Source organism: Halichoerus grypus, chromosome 4, assembly GCF_964656455.1.
Source record: "Halichoerus grypus chromosome 4, mHalGry1.hap1.1, whole genome shotgun sequence".
In the NCBI taxonomy this organism is placed as follows: Eukaryota; Metazoa; Chordata; class Mammalia; order Carnivora; family Phocidae; genus Halichoerus; species Halichoerus grypus.
The window spans coordinates 64077860-64096660 of record NC_135715.1 but is presented as its reverse complement, the minus strand read 5'-3'; the positions used below and the strand labels follow the sequence as shown (position 1 = coordinate 64096660).

Sequence of the window (18801 nt, the reverse complement as noted above, 5' to 3'; positions counted from 1 at the left end):
TATAAGCCGACCTACTATTTGTTCTATGTAATTATCTTGGGATCTTCTAGAGGATCATGAACAACATGCTGTCTGGAATAGTCATCTTTGTTGATGATGGTGTAGTATATTCTACCAGTACCACCTTATATAACCATCTCCTCTGAATCACTTTGAGATGATAATGGCCACACTCTGTCCAGTTGAGATTGAAGTCCTAAATGCTCTAGATGAGTACTGAGCTGCTAGGGCATTTTACTTCCTGGCAAGGGCTTTAAATGCTATACATAAATCTCACCACTATTTCAGACTAGAAAACATTCTGGAAAACCAAGACTATTGAGCACTTCCTCAGTAAGAGTCACTGCCAGAATTTTCTATTTTACTTCCTCATCCCAACTGCATCTCAAAGACCCAATGCTTTCACCTACTCAAAAAAATTTCCAGATCCTTTAGTGGTACTTTAGTACCGAGTCTCCAATCCAAGCTGGACATCTCTGATCCAGACTGGTATCTTCAGTTTGGCCTTCCTCAGTTTTATAAGCATGGTACAGTTTTATTACACCAGCACCACTCAGCTTCTCATCAGTATGGATTCTGTTCCCTGATTGCTTTTATTTCAATTAGACCAAATGAGGATGATACTTGTTGAGATCTGACTAGATCAACTGATCTCTTTACCGTTCTCTGCAAACAAGTATTTTTCTTCCCCTCTTTTGCTATACAATGGACACTCACATTACTTCTCTTAGTTAAGGGCATCTCTGGGGCTTTCCCTATATCTAGCAAAAGCCTAGGAAAAATTGATTGCTGTATTGGTGTTTGTGTAGTACTTTTTATTCTTCTACTATAGCTCATGGTGCATTGTGAATTATTGGTGATTTGTCTCTTTACTCTTTGAGAACAGTAACTGTCTGATTCATGTTTTGGATCCTCACAATTTAGCATAGTTCTAGGGTTATATTAGGCACTCAGTTGAGGCTTAATGATTGTTTCATTGTGTAATGATTCTTTATATAACATAATAGTTTTAAAAATTCAAGAAACACTAAATTCATTCAATTCCCTTTAATGAGTATTTGTTATAAAAAAGAGGTATAAAGTCCTGTTCCCAAGTCCAAACCACTTATTAATTTAAACCTTGAGTTTTCTGAACTACCCAATTTAAAGTAATTCTGTTTATAACTGAAAAAAAAATGTCTTATTGAAATGTTTGAGATAAAAATATGTGTTGCAAAAAGCATATAACAAACATTTCAAGAGTACAAAATTAGTTGTAGAAATAGCATAATTTACTGTAAACCCACATTGTATTAGAAATGTGCAAAGCCTTTTGAAGTAAAAGTTTTGTTATTTTTTAATAGTGAGCACCCATTTTTATAACTTAGCTTCCCATGGAGAGGTACCGCTTGCATACATTTTATCTATCTCTTAGATTCAAGGCTCAATCTTCTCAATGGAATGTGAAATTTAAGTTGTAATAAACGCGTTGACAAGAATTTTCCTTGATGGATTCTAAAGTTAGCCAGAATTTTTAATGTCAAGATGTAAAAACCTGTATGTAAGGTGTTCTATTTCCTTCAGTTCCTATCCCACAGGAGACTAACCCCACAATTTCATTCAGAGAAAAAAAAATGAAATTTGTATTCAGAAGTGTTCAATGCTTTTTTGTGCTGGTTGTTCATTTCCTGAAGTCAATGTGGCTCTCGTAATTTTCCTTTAAGATCAGGTTATTCATTTAGGGTTGTATAAACTTTGTTGTCTGGTTACTGGATTTTCACTGAGAACGACCTTCTCTTGATCGTCTTCTAGATCCTGACAGGAAGAAGGGAGAACACATAGATTGTAAATGTGATGAAACTTTAGAATTTAATAATGTGATATTCTGTGCATGACTATATCTATAAAGACCATCATTTCTTATTGTAATAAACATTAGATTATGTTTTCTCAGTCATATCCTCTGTTTATGATGATGAAATCAAGGTTATCTTTTGATCAAAAGTATATGAAAATAGTAATTTAAAATTCGAGGATTGTAGTTCTTTTGAAAATCTGGATGGATTAGGATGTTTAGAAGAAATCCCTGATAAAATCTTCAGTTAGAAATTATCTATGCAATTGATTTTTTATTTCAAATGTCTATATTGGATTGGCTTAAAATCAGATATGCCTATAATGCATTTATAAGCCTTGTAATTTTTTGACTATTAATATGTAATTATTTTAAAAATTCCAAACTTGTAATTTATTCTAATTTCTACACAGGAAATCTTTGATTATGTAATGTATCAGAATGCAAGGTAACCTAAGTGAAAGATTAGAAAATGCACATAAGTATAATTATGAAGAAAATTATAGTGCATGAGTGATACATACATGTGTGTAATCTACATGTTATATCAAAATTTTGTACAAAATTATATTAATAACTTTCTATATGTGTACAGTTTTTAATTTACTTATGTTTCAAACTGTAGCCTGATCTCAAATAATAACATTTTTAGAGAGTTCAGGTAGCAACCAAATTTTTCTTGGCTCATATTCACAGATTTCTTTTCAACTTAACTCTACTTGAGTCTACCTCGGTGCTTCCAAAAATCTAGCAGTTTACATGAGTATAATTGCCTTTCCTTTAACATTTGTTATCCTTGGATTTTACTAACAGTGCAGAGAATGAATAATCTATTTTCTGATTTTTATCATCAAAATAATTTGCCTCAAATTTGCTAACTTTTCTCCCTAAAAGACAGCAAAGTCCAATAAAATATATCAAAACCCTATTCTTTGACTTCTCTTAACATAACAAAACATGTGTCCCATATGCATATTACTATCAATACATTTACCTTGAACTCTTTTGTTGGCTTGTATCTTCCTCACAGGTGTGTCTAAAATTAAATAGTTGTAGTTAGAAATACTTGAAATTATGGCTAACATCAGTCAAGAGACCGTAAGTAAAGAAAAGTATAAAGTTTTAAAATAAGCTTCACTTAAACACGTAGATTTTCTTTTGGAACAGTGAGACTTTTTCATTGGCCAAAGACAGACATTTGTTTTCCACATATCATAATGAATGCCCACTATTTGCAAAACATTGTTTCATTATGGCATTTGGAACCCCATATAATGTATCATTTTTGCATAGAGTAAGTGACTTACATGACGTTTTCACTTTTTTTATAAAAAGCATTGCTTTATGATGAAGGGATATTTAACATTATATAAAGTTTAGCAGAAGTATCTTCTCAGAGAGATCCAGTCATTTCTCCAGTCATTCCTATTTGTGATATATCAGACTTCTGCCTCTGTAAAATTCTCCTTGTAAATTAATTCATAATTACCTTATAGAACATGAGGACAACAAATAGCATTGGCCTAGTAACTCTAGAAATATAATATTATGCAATTCAGGAAATATGTGCCAACATACTCCCAAATTTAACTCTAATCTTACAAGACCATTTATAATATTAACTAGTTAAAAATAAAAGCTTTCATATTTAAGAATTTCAAGTGTTTCATAACTATGCAGTTTTTTGTTGTTATAGTTACAAAATATTTTCCAATTCCTTGTTTTTCTTTAACTCATCAGCAAGACCTAATTCACATTTTCACTCTGCTATTGGATACTTAAGATCAAAGAGTAAATGTGGTTCCTACAGTGACTTCATTTTTCTGCTTACCTTTAAAAATTTCTTTTCTCTGAATTTTGACTTCTTGCTTTTATATATTATCTATGCCCAATAATCAGGTCAAAATTTTTCTATTATATATATTTTTTCAATTCTCTGAAATTCTGTTAAAAAGTAAAGCAAGAAACTACCACCAACAGTATATTGGCTGTATGTCACCTAGAAACATTTTTAAAATGTTTGAATAAGTTTGTTTCTGTGTGGCACATTTCCAACATGTTTTTTCCCACAAAATATAAGATGTATAACCATTTATAATATCTTGTTAATACTATAATACAGAACTGTAGAAAACCTCATTACATTGGATAATAGGGGAAAGTTTGAGATAGGGTTATTATGGAATATGCTCCAACTGATATATTTTCATGAACTTCAGGTTTATTTGGTAACAGAATAATGGCTTATAAAATATAGTCAAGAAAAGATGGATTCAATCTTTAAGTGACTAAGACCATTGTTTATAATGGACTTATTAAACTCCAAATAACAGTTATTGTATAATTTAAAACAAGGTCACAGAAGTATTTACAACATTACATTTCAAAACAAGCACTTACACTCATATTTTGTTTCATACACTTGTCAGCATCCAATTAATGAACACCCAATTAAGTAATTTGTTAATTTATTACTATTTTGCTATGGTACTAGTAAAATAAGAAGTATTAATTGTGACAAAAAAAAAAAAAAAACATCTTTAGAAGAAAGCCTGAATAAAGTGCAGAAAGTCAGATTTGTTCCCAGTGGCTCTCTGCTATCTCAAAATGAATGAGAGTCGTATCAAGTCATGCTTCAAGAAGCAAAACGTGGGAAGATAAACGAGTCATATGAATGATCCCACACAAATGCCCCTCTCTACCATGTTTCATGAAATATGCAAAGTGCTTCAGCCCAATTATTTATAAGACTTTTGCATATTTATATGGCTAGGCTCTCAGAAATTTAAATTAGGTGTAAAATACTACTTTCTTAAGTTTATATTAGTAAGTTTATTATGTAAATATAACTGGCCATGATACTGATAATAGTTAACATTACTGGGAACTTGTATTTGTCAAGCATTGTTCCAAGCGCTTTCCATACATTAACTCATTAAGACATAAGTAACATTATTATCCTCATTTTCAGAAGAAGAAACCAAAGCAAAAAAAGAATCAACTTACTTAAGTAGTTTGAGTTGGAGCCCAGATCAAAAGCCAGACCTACAAGCTGATGCCTATTCTCTACACAGGCTTTACATTTTGTATTGGCCGATTTGTCAAAACCATCCAAAATGACATCTTCTTTGTTCCTTTCTCTATAGGTGGATATTCTCCCTTAATTACTTTACCTAAGCGTGAAATTCTATGCATTTCATGAGAACATTTTTTGAGTTAAGGGCTCTGAAGCACTTCAGTGATAAACCACAATATTGGTACCGAAAGGACCACTTAGCCATGTTACTAGTCATGACTGAAATAATTGAGGAATACACTCAATTCATCAGAATGTACTATATGTACCACTATGAACAGTCTAGATTGAAAACTCCAAACTTCGAGATGAAGACTGTAGTTGGGATAGAGATCAACTATCTATATTCTGAAGGAAGGCAGGCCAGTCTTGCATGATGTAATCTTTATTCACAGCAGCTTCTTTGTAAATAGGTATCTCAGGATCTAGACACTTGTAACTCAGTGATGGCCCATTGATTTTACAGGGCTAGGAAAAAAACCTACTGTGTCCAGTTAGTGTTCAGTAGTTATACTGAACTCTACTAGTTATACTAGCTATATGTGAGTTATACTAGTAACTATACTGCTTATATTGGCTTGACTATGTGAAAAAAAAACCTTGGAAATGTTTTGATAAAAACTTAGGATGTGGCATTGTGGAAATTAATGCTTTACAGACATGTAGAGAAACCAAATATTGGGAACTAAAGGAATCCACCCTCTGGGATAGAAGAAAACAGGAGTTAAAGAAAGATTTCATCAACTAAAATTAGAATATCATATTCTTGTAGCAGATATATTTTCTTTTGCCTGAAGTTATTGTTCTGTACTTAGTTCCTTGTTTATAATCAACTTGTTAAGCAGGGCTTATTAAAGGAGAAGAAAACATACTTACCTGAAGTTTAAGCCTAAATAAAGTAAAGCAATGTATATACAGGTGCCACTACTAAATGATTCATTCTCTAGAAAGCACTGCCATTCTACAAAGCTGCTTACTATGGTAAGGACTTAAAAAAAAAGAATTCAATTCAATCTTCATAGTCTCTTCCCCTCTTCCCTCAAATCCCTGTTTTCCTAGCAGACAGTTAAACATTTGTGGGTAGATGAGTGAATTCTATGTGAGATAATACAGAAAACCTGGGTTCTTTTATGGCCTTGGCTTTGCCGCACACTCCCTGCAGTCTGAAATGAAATCTTGTATTTTTCAGACACATATTTTTCTATTGAGGGGAAATTCAATCATTGGTTCAATTTATTTTTACTATCGCTGAACAGTCTCAACACTATATAAAGAGATTTTTACCTAGGTTAAAATAAAGAATAAAGAAACAATTGCCTATAATATGTATGGTTCCAAGAGAATTTACATCTTCTTGAACAGAGGGATACAAATTTAAGCAGAAAAGCCATCTTGGATGATATTTTGGATAAATGCCAAACTGTAGTTGTGTTTCTCAACTCATAGTATATTTCAGGAAGCATATTTGATTTTTCTGAATAATTTAAGTGCTTGTTTCTCTGAAGCAAGTTGTCGTCTAAATACTTTTATTGTTAGTAAAATGAACTAGAAGTTCATTTATTCAAATGCCAATTACCCAAATTATATTTTATTAGCATTTACTGTTTCTTCAAATAATTATCATTTAGAGTTTGTGTAAGATTTTGAATTCTTTTTTTTTCTCCTTTGCTTTTAAAAGTGGGTCCTTTTAATGCCATAGACAGAGAACATTCCATACTTTAAAGATTAATTTCATATGCAAAATAATTTCCATCTCCAGTTACAGATTATCACTCAAACTGTTAGAAGAAACAGATATCCATTCTCAGGAATGTAGTTTGGAAAAGAAAGTTACTAAATGCACTATTTTTTTTTTTTTTGCTAGATGTATGCACTTTAAAAAATCCATAAACATGCCTTTTATTATTGTTCTGGGGGCAGTGAATATATTTTTTTAATATAATATGTCAATTTCGGCTTCTTTAAACAACTACAAATTTAAAAAGTATTCCCCTGTCAGATACTTAAAATATCCTTTGATTATCTGTATCAAAGAAAAAAAATATTCATTGCTCCCCAAGTTTTATATCATAGAACTTTTTAAAGACTGTTTAAACTAGTAATCATTTCTTCATTATTATTACTTAAACTACTATTGAACCAATCAATCTCTTAAGACAACACACCATGTTGTCTTTTTCTAACCTTACTAAAAGTAAAACCTGAATGCTCAGTCTTTAAAAAGTTGAAGAACTCAGTCTCCAGAACCTGTTAAGTGGGTTAGTCGTTTCCCTTTTACTAACCTCCCTGAAGCAGTCTTTTAATTTCTTCATCTTCAAATAAATGACCATCACCACCTTCAATGAATTTGGTGACCTTGGTGACCTCTGAGAGGATACATGTTTATAGCAGAAATTGGTTTATGTAATAAAAGCACAGGACACTTGATGTGATATATAATGGCATCTGGCTAACAATGAATTCCAGACCAACACTTGATCTTTCTCTAGTTTTAGTGCTGTTTCGATAAGCCAATTTTCTAAAGCTATTGAACAATATATAACAAATATATTAACAAAACAATCCACATGACTGTCATTTGAGTTTCATTCTTTATCTTTGAACATTTTTCATATGTTGGCATGGAATTTGAACAAAAGAATGAGATAGAGTAGAAAATACGTAAAAGGCCTCAAAGACTATTTTAGACTTTGAAACAGCTTAGGTAAAGTCACATTCTTATGTTTCTAGACATGCTGACCTTCTTGCAACAATTTCTTCAGAGTTTCTTCTGTTTCTCCACCACCAGTAGAAATCCTAGTATATTTTATTTCAGGACCTGAAAGAAAGACAATTTTTTTAAAAAAGGTCTAAAACTGTGGTAAGCAAACTTCCACTCTAAAGGGCCAGATAGTAAGTATTTTAGACTTTATAGGCCATATGACTTTTGTGTTGCAGCGATTCAAATAGTCAGTGTAGGGTGAAGCAGTTATAGACATTCTATGCAGGGATGGTCACACTGGGTTCCAACAGAACTTTACATAAGTGGGTGGTACAAGCCCTAGCTGCTGACTGCTCATTTAAACAAATACTTGCTAAATAGCTGAATTCAGAATTTTAGACTAATTCATTGGTGGGAGACTGACACAGAGGTTTACTAAAATTAGAGATCAGTTGTCTTATACAAACTTGTATATATTTTGGCATGTAGATGTGTAGACCTTAAGGTAAACAGAAAATCAAAGGAGGGAATGGTTTCTCTTCTAGGGTTTATTAACTCATTAATACATAGTTAAGTGAAAATATTATGTAACATGTATGAATCTGCATAGTAAAAACACATGCTTATAGATTTGTCCACAAATTCCAATTCAGAGAAAAACATAGATTGCATATTTAAGAATAATATTATTTCTGCCAAAAAGAGATAACTTTAGTAACCACCATGAAAATGACTTAGTCGATTTCTCTCATGATTCTTATAGAGAGAGCTATTTTAAGATTTACTATGGTTTTACCTTTATAATTCAGGCATAGTTCCATATATGGAATCAAAGATTACCTGTAATGATTCGTTCTTCCCTTGTCTCTTTTTCAGTTATTTCCACAGGCACTCCATCAATGATTTTGGTGTATTTTTTAATAATTGGCTCTAAAAGTAGAGGGAGAAAAACGCATTTGATGTATCCCTTTATGGATACATAAGCTAGACATTTTAATGATTAAATATAGTTCTCAAAGCAATACGGCTTAGAATTCAATCCTAATCATTTTGGGGACATATCTCAAACAGAGTCAGATCAACAAATGTCTAAATGGTAGAGTTATGTCCTGAATCTTGGGTGAGGGAGAGAGCCAGCTGGCAAGTTAACTCTCCGTGTCTTACTGTCATACTTGTTTTTTATTTAGTGAGAATCCAGGGAATTCTACATCATTAGAGTGGGAGCCCTATATTCAGTCTCAGCAGTGATTTATTAGTCAATCTTAACACAATGGCCATTTTTTTCTTCTAAGTCCAATAGATTACTTTGTATTGACATTATTGTTATTCTAGTTCATAATCATCACTGGCGTATGCACAGTAATGACGGTTTTGTTGGACCTGGTGACTTAATGGGTAAATTAATTCCAAGTAGGTTAAATTACTCTAACTTCATTAAAGGTAAATTGTATTTTATTTGACTGGAAAAAAATTAAGAAAAATTAAAAAAAACAAAAAACCACAACACCTAACAGGATGAGCCTGTGAGATGAATATTCCCACAATTTATATAAAACAAAAGCCAACAGAAAACATCAGATGTTCAATATATTTAACCAACACTGTTTCAAAATAATCACAGTGATCCTAACTAGGCTTTAGGAAATACATATAACGCACCTCCATGGATCACTTCAGTTACTGTTTCACCTTCTTTAATCAGTCTGAACTCAGGTTCACCTTCAATTTTGACCTTTGTCATTGTGGGTCCTGAGGCATTGTTTTAGGAGACAAATTATCATGTTAAAGCAGTTCTTTAACTTCCTCAGAACAGGAAATTTATTTCAACATTTGTTGTTATTCAAACGTCAAAGTGGTTTCAGGCTTTATGAAATCAGTTTTAAACACTTCCCATTGTCTATAAATTAGGCAGTATTTATGAGAACAAATGACTCAGTCTATTGGGGTGCTGCTAAAATTAACTTTCATCTGTTTTAGCGTTTAGCATAAGTCCATCCATTTATTTGTAGTCGTAAAGTAGGATCACACAAGGTATTATGTACTTTATGAATCATACAGTATGTACGAAAATGAGTTGTTCTAATGATAACTAGTGTAGATCTTACTTGACTATACTGGTATCATCAATTACTCTTTCCTTATTAAATTTAATTTAATTTTTAATTACTCAGTATTGTCCACTTTTTATCAAATGGGCATAAGACTGAACATTCAAAAATCTCAACTTTATGCCTATAAAGACACTGAATTTCAGATTTTATGGGAAAATGGATTTGAGTACTTACCTTATATACGAAAATGATGCAAAAATTTACTAATTAATAATTAAATAGTTCTTCAAATGCAAGAGTTAAACAAGTGTTGCATTTGACTTACAAAATGATTTCACTCCCAGAGAAAATCATTTTGAATGTTAGAAAGCTGATTACTACATTAGTCAACCAAGACTATTTCATAGAGAAGAAAAGTAAAGTTCAGTACATTTAACTCATACTGTAACACCCTTCAACAGTTGAATATCACTATATTTGCTTATCTTTGAGACGATTTATTTGCTTGTCCAGAAATTGTTAATGTACACCATTACCCAGAATTAGTCTAAAACAATCTAAAATAGTGAAAACAATTGTTCTTTCAAATAAGGAGTGCTTCATACCATAATATTTGATCTATGGGATCAAGGGATATTGAGTATCGAATGCAAGGCCCGGTTTTTAAGGTTTAGAAATTTCAAAAGGAAAATACCCTTACGGAGTTTAAGAACAAGAAATGAGTTAATAAAATATCCAAATCGACATTTCTTTGGAAGAGCCTAAACTGAAATTTCAGAAACACCCTCTATCATTATGCTTTATGAAGGCAGGAGTTTTTATCAAATCTTTTTTTCATATTTACTCCCTGCACCTAGGAGAGTGCCCAGCACAATAGTAAGATGCTCATTAAGTATTTGTTGAAATGAATTTCAGTGGATTAATTCTTAATTCTATGATCTGGTTAAGGTTAACCTTTTATAAGAAATATCTTAAAATTGTGTTTTGGAGCCTAATACATTCAGAGGGAATTCAAGAATCATCAGTGGACCGCAAAAGCTCAATGAGAAGTAAAAACCAGTAGCAAACTTAAAGCTGGACAATTGTAAATGGCTGCCACAATAATTATTTGTTTCCTTCAGGATGTTACACAGAAGTAAAACTTCTGAATTTTTGAACTGAAGAGTTTTTAACACATAGGTGACATGACCCCATTTTTCATCCTTTTTCCCTTTATAGGCAGAACCCAGGTAGATTTGATGCTTCACTGTGTTCCTAAGTGAAGAAAGATTAATACAGTAGATTCCCACTGACAAAGATTGGGAAGATAAATGGGTTGAATGAAGAAGCTTGAAAGAAAAGGTAGGAATCTTTGAAAATAAGAATAGCACATGTGAATGATTTTGATTATAGAAGCTGTGTACAAGTGATTATACAAAATTTTAGGGGATCTAATTTTAAAACAGTACAGGAATGTTAAAATCAAGTGTATTACCAAGGATCATTTGATCATTTTTTATTAAAATGATCAAAAAGCATTTTGTCAACAAAACATTTCTATGATTTAATTTCTTAAGACACCAAATTCTCATCCAAATACAAAAGCAATCCCATGACCATAGGTAGAGTATTTTTTTTTAATAAGCACAGATTTCAAAGACTACATCAATTTTAGGTCTCAAGAAGAAATAAAAATATGAATAACTAATTAGCTAGGAAATAAACTTTTGCATACAAGTTTCCAATATCTAGATATAAATCATGGCTTGCCTTTAAAGGAATAGATAAAAATATTCAAGGAATTGCCATCTCACTTCAGAGAACGAGAAGAAATATAAATTAAAAAAAAATTAAAATAAGAGTTTTTTTGAGATTCAACTGAAAATACGATTTTTTTCCTTTTTTGGAAGACCGTTTCTATCCTTCTTACAGAATAGAGAAGAAAACTTAAGTGTTTTCTCTGTGGCAAGTCACCCCATTAAGATGCTTAGACATAAAAACAAATCATTCTTAAGGTCTGACCCTTGGTAATAATTAAAATAAATGAAATGAAGGTGGCATCAAAGATGTTGGATGGAGTTGGCTAACATAGTCAGTAAAGGTAGAAGTTCAGGACTGCAATTAAGAATTCTAAGGTTTGACTCACTGCACCAGCTACTTACTCCCTCTTCTGTTTCTGGTGGTCTAATTTAAAAATATACCACACGTGGTTGTAATTTTAAAAGCTTTCATCAATGTATAGCTTCAGTGCTCTCTTAGGTTGTTGAATGAAAAATGCCTGTACTTTTTGGAAGAGTAAACAAGACATCATGTGGGGGAGATTGGAGATAAACCTGCAAAAAAATACTCTGAAGGAGTCAACTGCAGTAAAAAAAAAAAAAAAAAGCTCAGGATTTGTTTGTTTGTTTGTTTACTTATTTTTTTATCTGGGTACTAGTGCTAATGCAATGGCCAATTAGGTTCAAATGAAATCAAGTACAAGCAAATGTACTGAAAGTATTAGGAATGCACCATCTACTCTGCTAAATAATTTGCATTCCGCATTCTACAATTACAGGAGCATGCCATTGATACAGAAATATTTAGCATGTTAGTTTCAAAAAGAATGTAGATACATTCATAGAAATCAGTCTATTATTTGGATTTTTTTTCACAATAAAAGGAACCATGATTTTTACCTTCAGTTTTGATAATAGGCTGAAGACTGCCTTCAATCACTTTAATTTTTGGTTCCACAACTTTGGTTATAATTTTAGTTGCTGAAAGTATAGAAAGTGGAATATAAATGACATTTACATAAAAACAACCTGAACAAAGTTGTCCTCTTTTTTTTTTTTTAATTTTTGTTAGGTACTGAGGTATTAAGTTGTGGTAATATGTTCAGGCAGTCAGATACAGGAAATATTCATGGTACATTATCTATTTATCTTCTCGTGTCCAGATGGTGTACTCTGAAGTCCAGTGACTTGGGTTTGTTCCAGTGAAATATATACACACTAAGTGAGGAATGCTATCTAGAAATCTGTAATTTTGAACTGCACCACTAAAGCTCTTTACCTTCTTTTGTACTTCTTGAAAATATTGGCTGCATAGCAACAGAAGACAAACATGATTAATTTCATGCAATTCATAATATCTTAAATTGCATTGTTGGATTCTTTCTCAAAAGAAAAAATTGAAAGACAAAGACAAAATTTTTTTCATGCATCTGATAACAGTGATATAGAAAGGAAAATATGAAAAACAGTTCAGAATAATTAAAAGTAAAAATAAATTTCAGCCAGCCAACTATGAGCTCTATGCAACAAACATGATATGATCAGTATTTAAGTTATCGGCTAAAATGTCTTTAATTTTCAGCTTTAATATCATGATCATTTTTTTTAAGATTTTATTTATTTGAGAGAGAGAGTGAGTGAGAGTGAGAGAGAGAGAGAGAGAGAGAGAGCACGGGCAGGGGAGGGGCAGGAGGAGAAGAAGCAGCGGACTCCCCGCTGAGCAGGGAGCCTGACAAGGCCTTGATCCCAGGACCCTGGGATTATGACCCAACCCGAAGGCGAGCCGAAGGCAGACGCTTAACCGACTGAGCCACCCAGGCGCCCCCCTATCATGATCATTTCTTTAAAATTTAAAACTATGTGTTTTAAATGCGTGTCATTCACCCAACTAAAACAATAATATGCAAAATTTATTTAAAATAGCAAACTGTTTGGCTTTTGGTTGTAGAGACTAACTGGAAATGTGCCTCTGGAGCCTACAACAAGGGCTACTGGCTTTTTGTCATTTCTAATTAGAAGCCTTAAAAGATAGCTCCATTAGACAGTGGGGCTGCGCTAAAACTAACTGTGCAATCACAACAGGTTGTGTGGACACATTAGAGGTGAGATGTTAGCACAATTTGGGTTTCTGTCACATTCTCACCTCAGGCTTCTGAAATATCAACTTTTAAAAATTCATATGGGTTATAGATCTTCATTGTGACTATGTTTCAGTCATATCAAATTTTTTATTTTGAAATCTTAAATTATGAAGCTCTAAAATATATCAAATGTAGGCATCCAATTACTGATCCCACAAGTGGTCTTGCCGCAGAGGAACCTTTCCATGAAGGCCAAATCCACAGAGGTCTCTGCTGCTACTATCAAAATGGGGTCATTACTTTTAGCGTAAATTTTTACTTCTTATTAAGGAACTTGAAGTGTAGGATGTTTAGTTGGTTGGAAGTTTTGTTTCAGTCTTGCTTGCCTGAAGAATTAAATAGTTTTGACAGGTCCTGGACTGAGGATTGAATACTGATTTTATTCTGCTGTGCCTCAAATGTTGTATCTTCGGCAACGTCTACTACAGAGCATTTTTCCCCCGTACAATTAAAATGTATGATATTCTGGGGACAAGAATAATATGTAGCAAGGAAATTAAAGAAGTTTTAGAGACAAGTCAATCAAGGAACATAAAAATGGAATCTTAGTTTTAATTACTCTCTACCTCTATTTGAAGTTCACTTCTAAATAGCAGCATGCTCCATGGGCAGGAGTTAAAGAAACATCTGGCATTGGAATGTAAATCTCAGAGCTGTTTCAAGAGCTTTGAGTAGATAGAAAAGGTTTACTAGACTTGCATAATTTCATAAAATGTAACTTCTTTTCTGTGAATGCAGATCCAATTTTATTAGAGGAAAATAAAGGAACTATAAGATTTTGGCTCATTGTAAGCAAAATATTGCATTGGCATAGATAGAAAGTAGTGGACCTATCATGGGTAAAGTAGGAAAGGGAAAGAAATGTAGCGCAGATATACAACTTTAGGGAGAAAGATGACATAACATTTCTGATGAATAGAGCCCATAATGATTCTTTAATTTATTTTAAAATATATACCAGATTGTATACTTCCATACTGGAATTTATGCCATGTTGAATCATAGCTATTCCAACTAAATCTTTAAAATAGTGCTGAGCTGGCCTGATACTGGATTTGCGTATGTTATTATTACATAATTGAAATCAGTAAGAGCAGAAGACATTTTGTTTTGCTCCTCGCATTATCTTCATTCTTTTTCCATATCTAGTGTAAATCCTAAGGAAAATTTGTTTAATTCAATAACAGAATGCTCAGAGTATAAAACAGAATTATTTTCTAGCAGGGGTAAGAGTGGGAATTGAAGTAATGCTTTTGCTACTGGTACATTTTGAGTGTTTAAATGTAGAGTCAAAACAAAATGAAAAGAATTTCTGCTTTGAAAGCTATGAAGAAAGAAAGAAAAAAGACAAATGAAGAAAAAAACCACATTGAAAAAGGAATACTACAAGTTACATTTATGAGACTGGAATACCCTTTCCCGTTATTAAGTAGTAGAGATTTAATTTTGATAATCTGGTACAGTCAGGGGTAAAAGAACCTTGGCATCTAGAAATTTTAGGCTTACTGCCTGGCAAATTCTTTGTTCCTTCACCCAGTTTTGGATGGGGAGAGTTTTTGAACTGCCAATTCATAAACATTAGGACTCTTTGGCACACCACAGCCACCCTGTCCTGAGCTGACGGCTTAAGGGTGGAATGAGCTACAAATCCTTCAGCAGTGTTATTTCTGTGTCTACACATCTGAATTTTCAGATAACTCTGGAGTGCCTTTTAGCTGTCTCTCCTCTTCGTATGTTTGTATGTCTTTTTTTCCCTGCCTCTTTTCCATGCTAGCTATTATATTTTACTGCTATTCTCATATCTTATCATTCCTGTTTATTTGATGAATGGGGAAGTTCAGTTCAGTTCATAGGAGCTGAAGGGTATAGCCCTGGCTGAGAGGTCTCATCCAGACCTTAAGCCTGCTTCAAGTGGGATGAAATTTGCCATTGTTTGTTTGGAATTCGAAATACCAGATTATCAATAATTTCTGCTTCCAAGTACAAAGAAAATTATTGTGTTTTCTTATTTTTACATCTTGCCACTGGTATGTGACAAATATTCATTATGTACTTACTGTAAACAGTCATGGGGATTTCTTTGAAGGTGCTACCACGAACAAACTGAAAATAAATATTTGTATTTAGTAATGTGAAATTAGTAGTTTTATTAACAAAATTATGGCACCACTTTAATTCATTTTGCAATCTCCTGTTATTGGGCCAGATGGCATAAAAATTATTGGATTTGGTACTCAGAGTCTTAAAAATTATAAAATAGTTAATCTAAAGTTAAATAGGTTTTTAAATAGTATTTCATATGTTTTCTGATACTTAGACCCTACAAGGACAAAGGAGCAAAACACTTTTTTGCTCTTAACCACTGTGGTTAGTGACAACTTTTTACAAGTAAATACTTTACCTTATATTCTGTCGCAAAGGTATTTAATAATAGAAAGATTATAGCCTTTTTATCATCATGTTTTTTCTTTCCAACTGGACTGTAAGTTTTTAAATAAAGGGCCATCTCTGATTCAACTTGTATTTTCCATTACACTTAATACACTGCCTGGACCCAAGTAGCTTTTAATAGGTATTTGTTGAATAAAACCATAAAGAAATTATGTCATTTATTCCAGGTGGGCCAGTGATACGTAATCAACAAAAAGCAATCCAAGTCCAGTGTATACCTACCTATTAATTTATACATTTCTAGTCTTTTATGTTAAAATTGCAATATCTATTCAGCACATTATAAACAAATCCAATAATATTCTGTACCTTAATTTGGATGTATTTGATCAGTTTATTAAGTATTTCCAGCAGCTGATCATTTCCAACAGGTGTGTCTATGAAGAGGAAGATTAAATAAATATTAGTAAGAAAGTGTGAAATAAAAATGTAGGTTTCTGTTGAAAAAGATTCAATTCATTAATGAGTTCAATAATTACCAACCTGCTGGGTAGAGGAGTTTATCTACAACATGAATGACACCGTTTGTTGTCATGATGTCAGATTCTTTTGATTTCACTTCGTTCACCAGAAGTGTGTCATTTACCTATCAAAACAGTGGGTAATGTCAATGAGAATGTAATGAAAAATTAACATTAAGATAATTGAACAATGGATGAATGCTACCATAAATTCATTCTAGAGAACTTACTCCTTTCAGATAGATTTTGCTTCCTTGTGTGGTCTTCAGAATGTTAGTAACACCAGGTTCGAATCCTTTTCCAATGAAAACTCCTGGTGTTAGGTGATAAAGGATGATGTTTTGAAGGGCATTTTTGTCACCTGGGGGGGGGGGAATGTATATTTATAACATGTCATATTTTTTGATATTTTGATGCTAGAAAGATTAAGGATAGAAATATTTCTTTGTCTTTGTTTTTTCCACACTGTAATTTCTCATCATGTCATTGTTCTTTCAAGTTGCTATTAATGCCCTGTCGAGACAGTCACTTCAGTCTGTTCAATCAAAATATTAGCCAACTTACGGGGAGGAAAGAAAATCAAAATATTTTTGAGATTGTGACTACTTTCTTTGTCACCTAACTGTGTGGACTTTAATAGAAATAGCATAAGTGAACATCTAGCTCAACAACCACGAAAGCAAGTAGTTAATTAAGAACATTAATGAGTGACCCTCCACATATTCCAAGTGGAATTAAAGGAAACTGAGGCTAACCATGAATATTAAAGAGGGGACATTTTTGAGGCTGACTTCTGGGCAGGAATGCTTGAGGAAGAAATGAGATCCTGAACTCTAGGGGCAAATATCTGGTATTCACTTCTACTCACGAATCAGAATTTCCTTTTCTTCATTTGTCATTCCCTTAAAGGCATCATTGGTTGGAACAAATAGAGTCCAGTCCCCAGGTTGTGTCAGGAGCTCTTTCAAGTCTGCAGCTTCAAGTAGGCTGAGGAAGATGCTAAGCAGGAAAGACACATGTTTATCTGTTAGACTTAGATTTAGGTATGTATGGAATAGAATAGAATCCATTTATGGTGGAAAGCACGAGAAATTGTTCCTGCATTTTCTTTTTTTTTAAGATTTATTTATTTATTTGAAGGGGTGGAGGAGGGGCAGAGGAAGAGGGAGAGAGAGAAGCCCAAGCAGACTCTGTGCTGAGCGCGGAGCCCGACACAGGCCTCGATCTCACGACCCTGAGATCACAACCCTGAGATCACGACCTGAGTCAAAACCAAGAGTCGGACACTTAACTGACTCTGCCACCCAGGCCCCCCTGTTCATCCATTTTCATGTTTCAAATGCAATTTACCTGTTAAAAAAGTTTTATCATGGGGAAATTATTTAAATATAGATATGGTTTTTAAATTTCCTAAACTCGGTTTTTATCTTATAAAAGTTGACAAGGTCACACTTCATAACAAAATAGAAGTGTGTGTTTTTCATTTAATATTTCACAAAATAGTCTTTGCTAGTTTACTGTCATTTTTTCAAAAACTTAAATGTAAAAACATTGCAAGGAGTAGGTCAATCTATTAGATTGTTTCACTCACCAAATCATATTATGGTGTACCAGGAAGCAAAATAGTGTTAAGAATATATTTCAGTTTTGAAAACATTTGCATGGACTTCTTAGTCTAAATTCTATTTTCAGTAATACTGAATACTGAATGCCTTTTGGAATACTAACTGTGAGACAAAACTATATCAATAACTCTCACGGTGGTTTTTGTTTTTTTGTTTTTTTGTTTTTTTTTGTGGAGATAAAACCAATAGGCTTACCTAAAGCGCTTATCTTGTTTTAATTTTTCATGGAGGGATTTCTCTGCTGGTTTGATGATCTCTCGGAATATGTGAATGGCACCATTTCTTCCTTGTTTGCTTCCTCTCACCATGCATGAATTTTCAATGCAGACAGCCTAGCAAAGAAGGGAAAGATACAACTGTCCATTTCCCTACTTGAAATATCCTATGTGGAAGTAGATGCATAGTTGAGTTAATGGATTGACTCTTCTAAGAGGTCTCCTGACCTCTCCAGCCTGAGGAAATAGCATCTCACTTCTGTTTTTAAGGTTGGGCACTACCTGACCTCACACTTCTTATTCAATCAGGTTTTCTACTACTAGTTAAGCTATCCTATGTGTCAGGCAGGTAGTTTCATCTGCAAATAACAAAAATTCCGTAGAATTCCATGTCTATACTTTTCATCATTCTTCTCCAGGTTTGAACCATTCATCCACACCCTCTTTAAGAAACTTTCACCCTTTAACTCTTTAGGACCCTCTTTAACC

The 18801-nt window shown here is 33.0% G+C and overlaps 1 protein-coding gene across 6 annotated transcripts in view; it reads right to left on the bottom strand.

Moving 5' to 3' along the window:
* Positions 1-1032: 1032 nt before the first annotated feature.
* POSTN (periostin) overlaps positions 1033-18801 on the bottom strand; it is a 33455-nt gene continuing 15686 nt past the window's right edge. The window contains exons 11-23 of one of the 6 annotated variants that reach the window (XM_036070270.2): positions 18293-18429; positions 17341-17471; positions 16703-16833; positions 16495-16597; positions 16321-16388; positions 15618-15663; positions 12320-12400; positions 9271-9360; positions 8452-8541; positions 7651-7728; positions 7193-7276; positions 2829-2870; positions 1033-1794 (exon numbers count right to left, since the gene is read on the bottom strand). In XM_036070270.2, the coding sequence (XP_035926163.1) occupies positions 1757-1794; positions 2829-2870; positions 7193-7276; positions 7651-7728; positions 8452-8541; positions 9271-9360; positions 12320-12400; positions 15618-15663; positions 16321-16388; positions 16495-16597; positions 16703-16833; positions 17341-17471; positions 18293-18429 (1119 nt within the window). In that variant the 3' untranslated portion in view covers positions 1033-1756. The remainder of the gene's footprint in view (positions 1795-2828; positions 2871-7192; positions 7277-7650; positions 7729-8451; positions 8542-9270; positions 9361-12319; positions 12401-15617; positions 15664-16320; positions 16389-16494; positions 16598-16702; positions 16834-17340; positions 17472-18292; positions 18430-18801) is intronic. The other 5 variants (XM_036070272.2, XM_036070271.2, XM_036070273.2 and 2 more) reach the window with 5 other exon arrangements.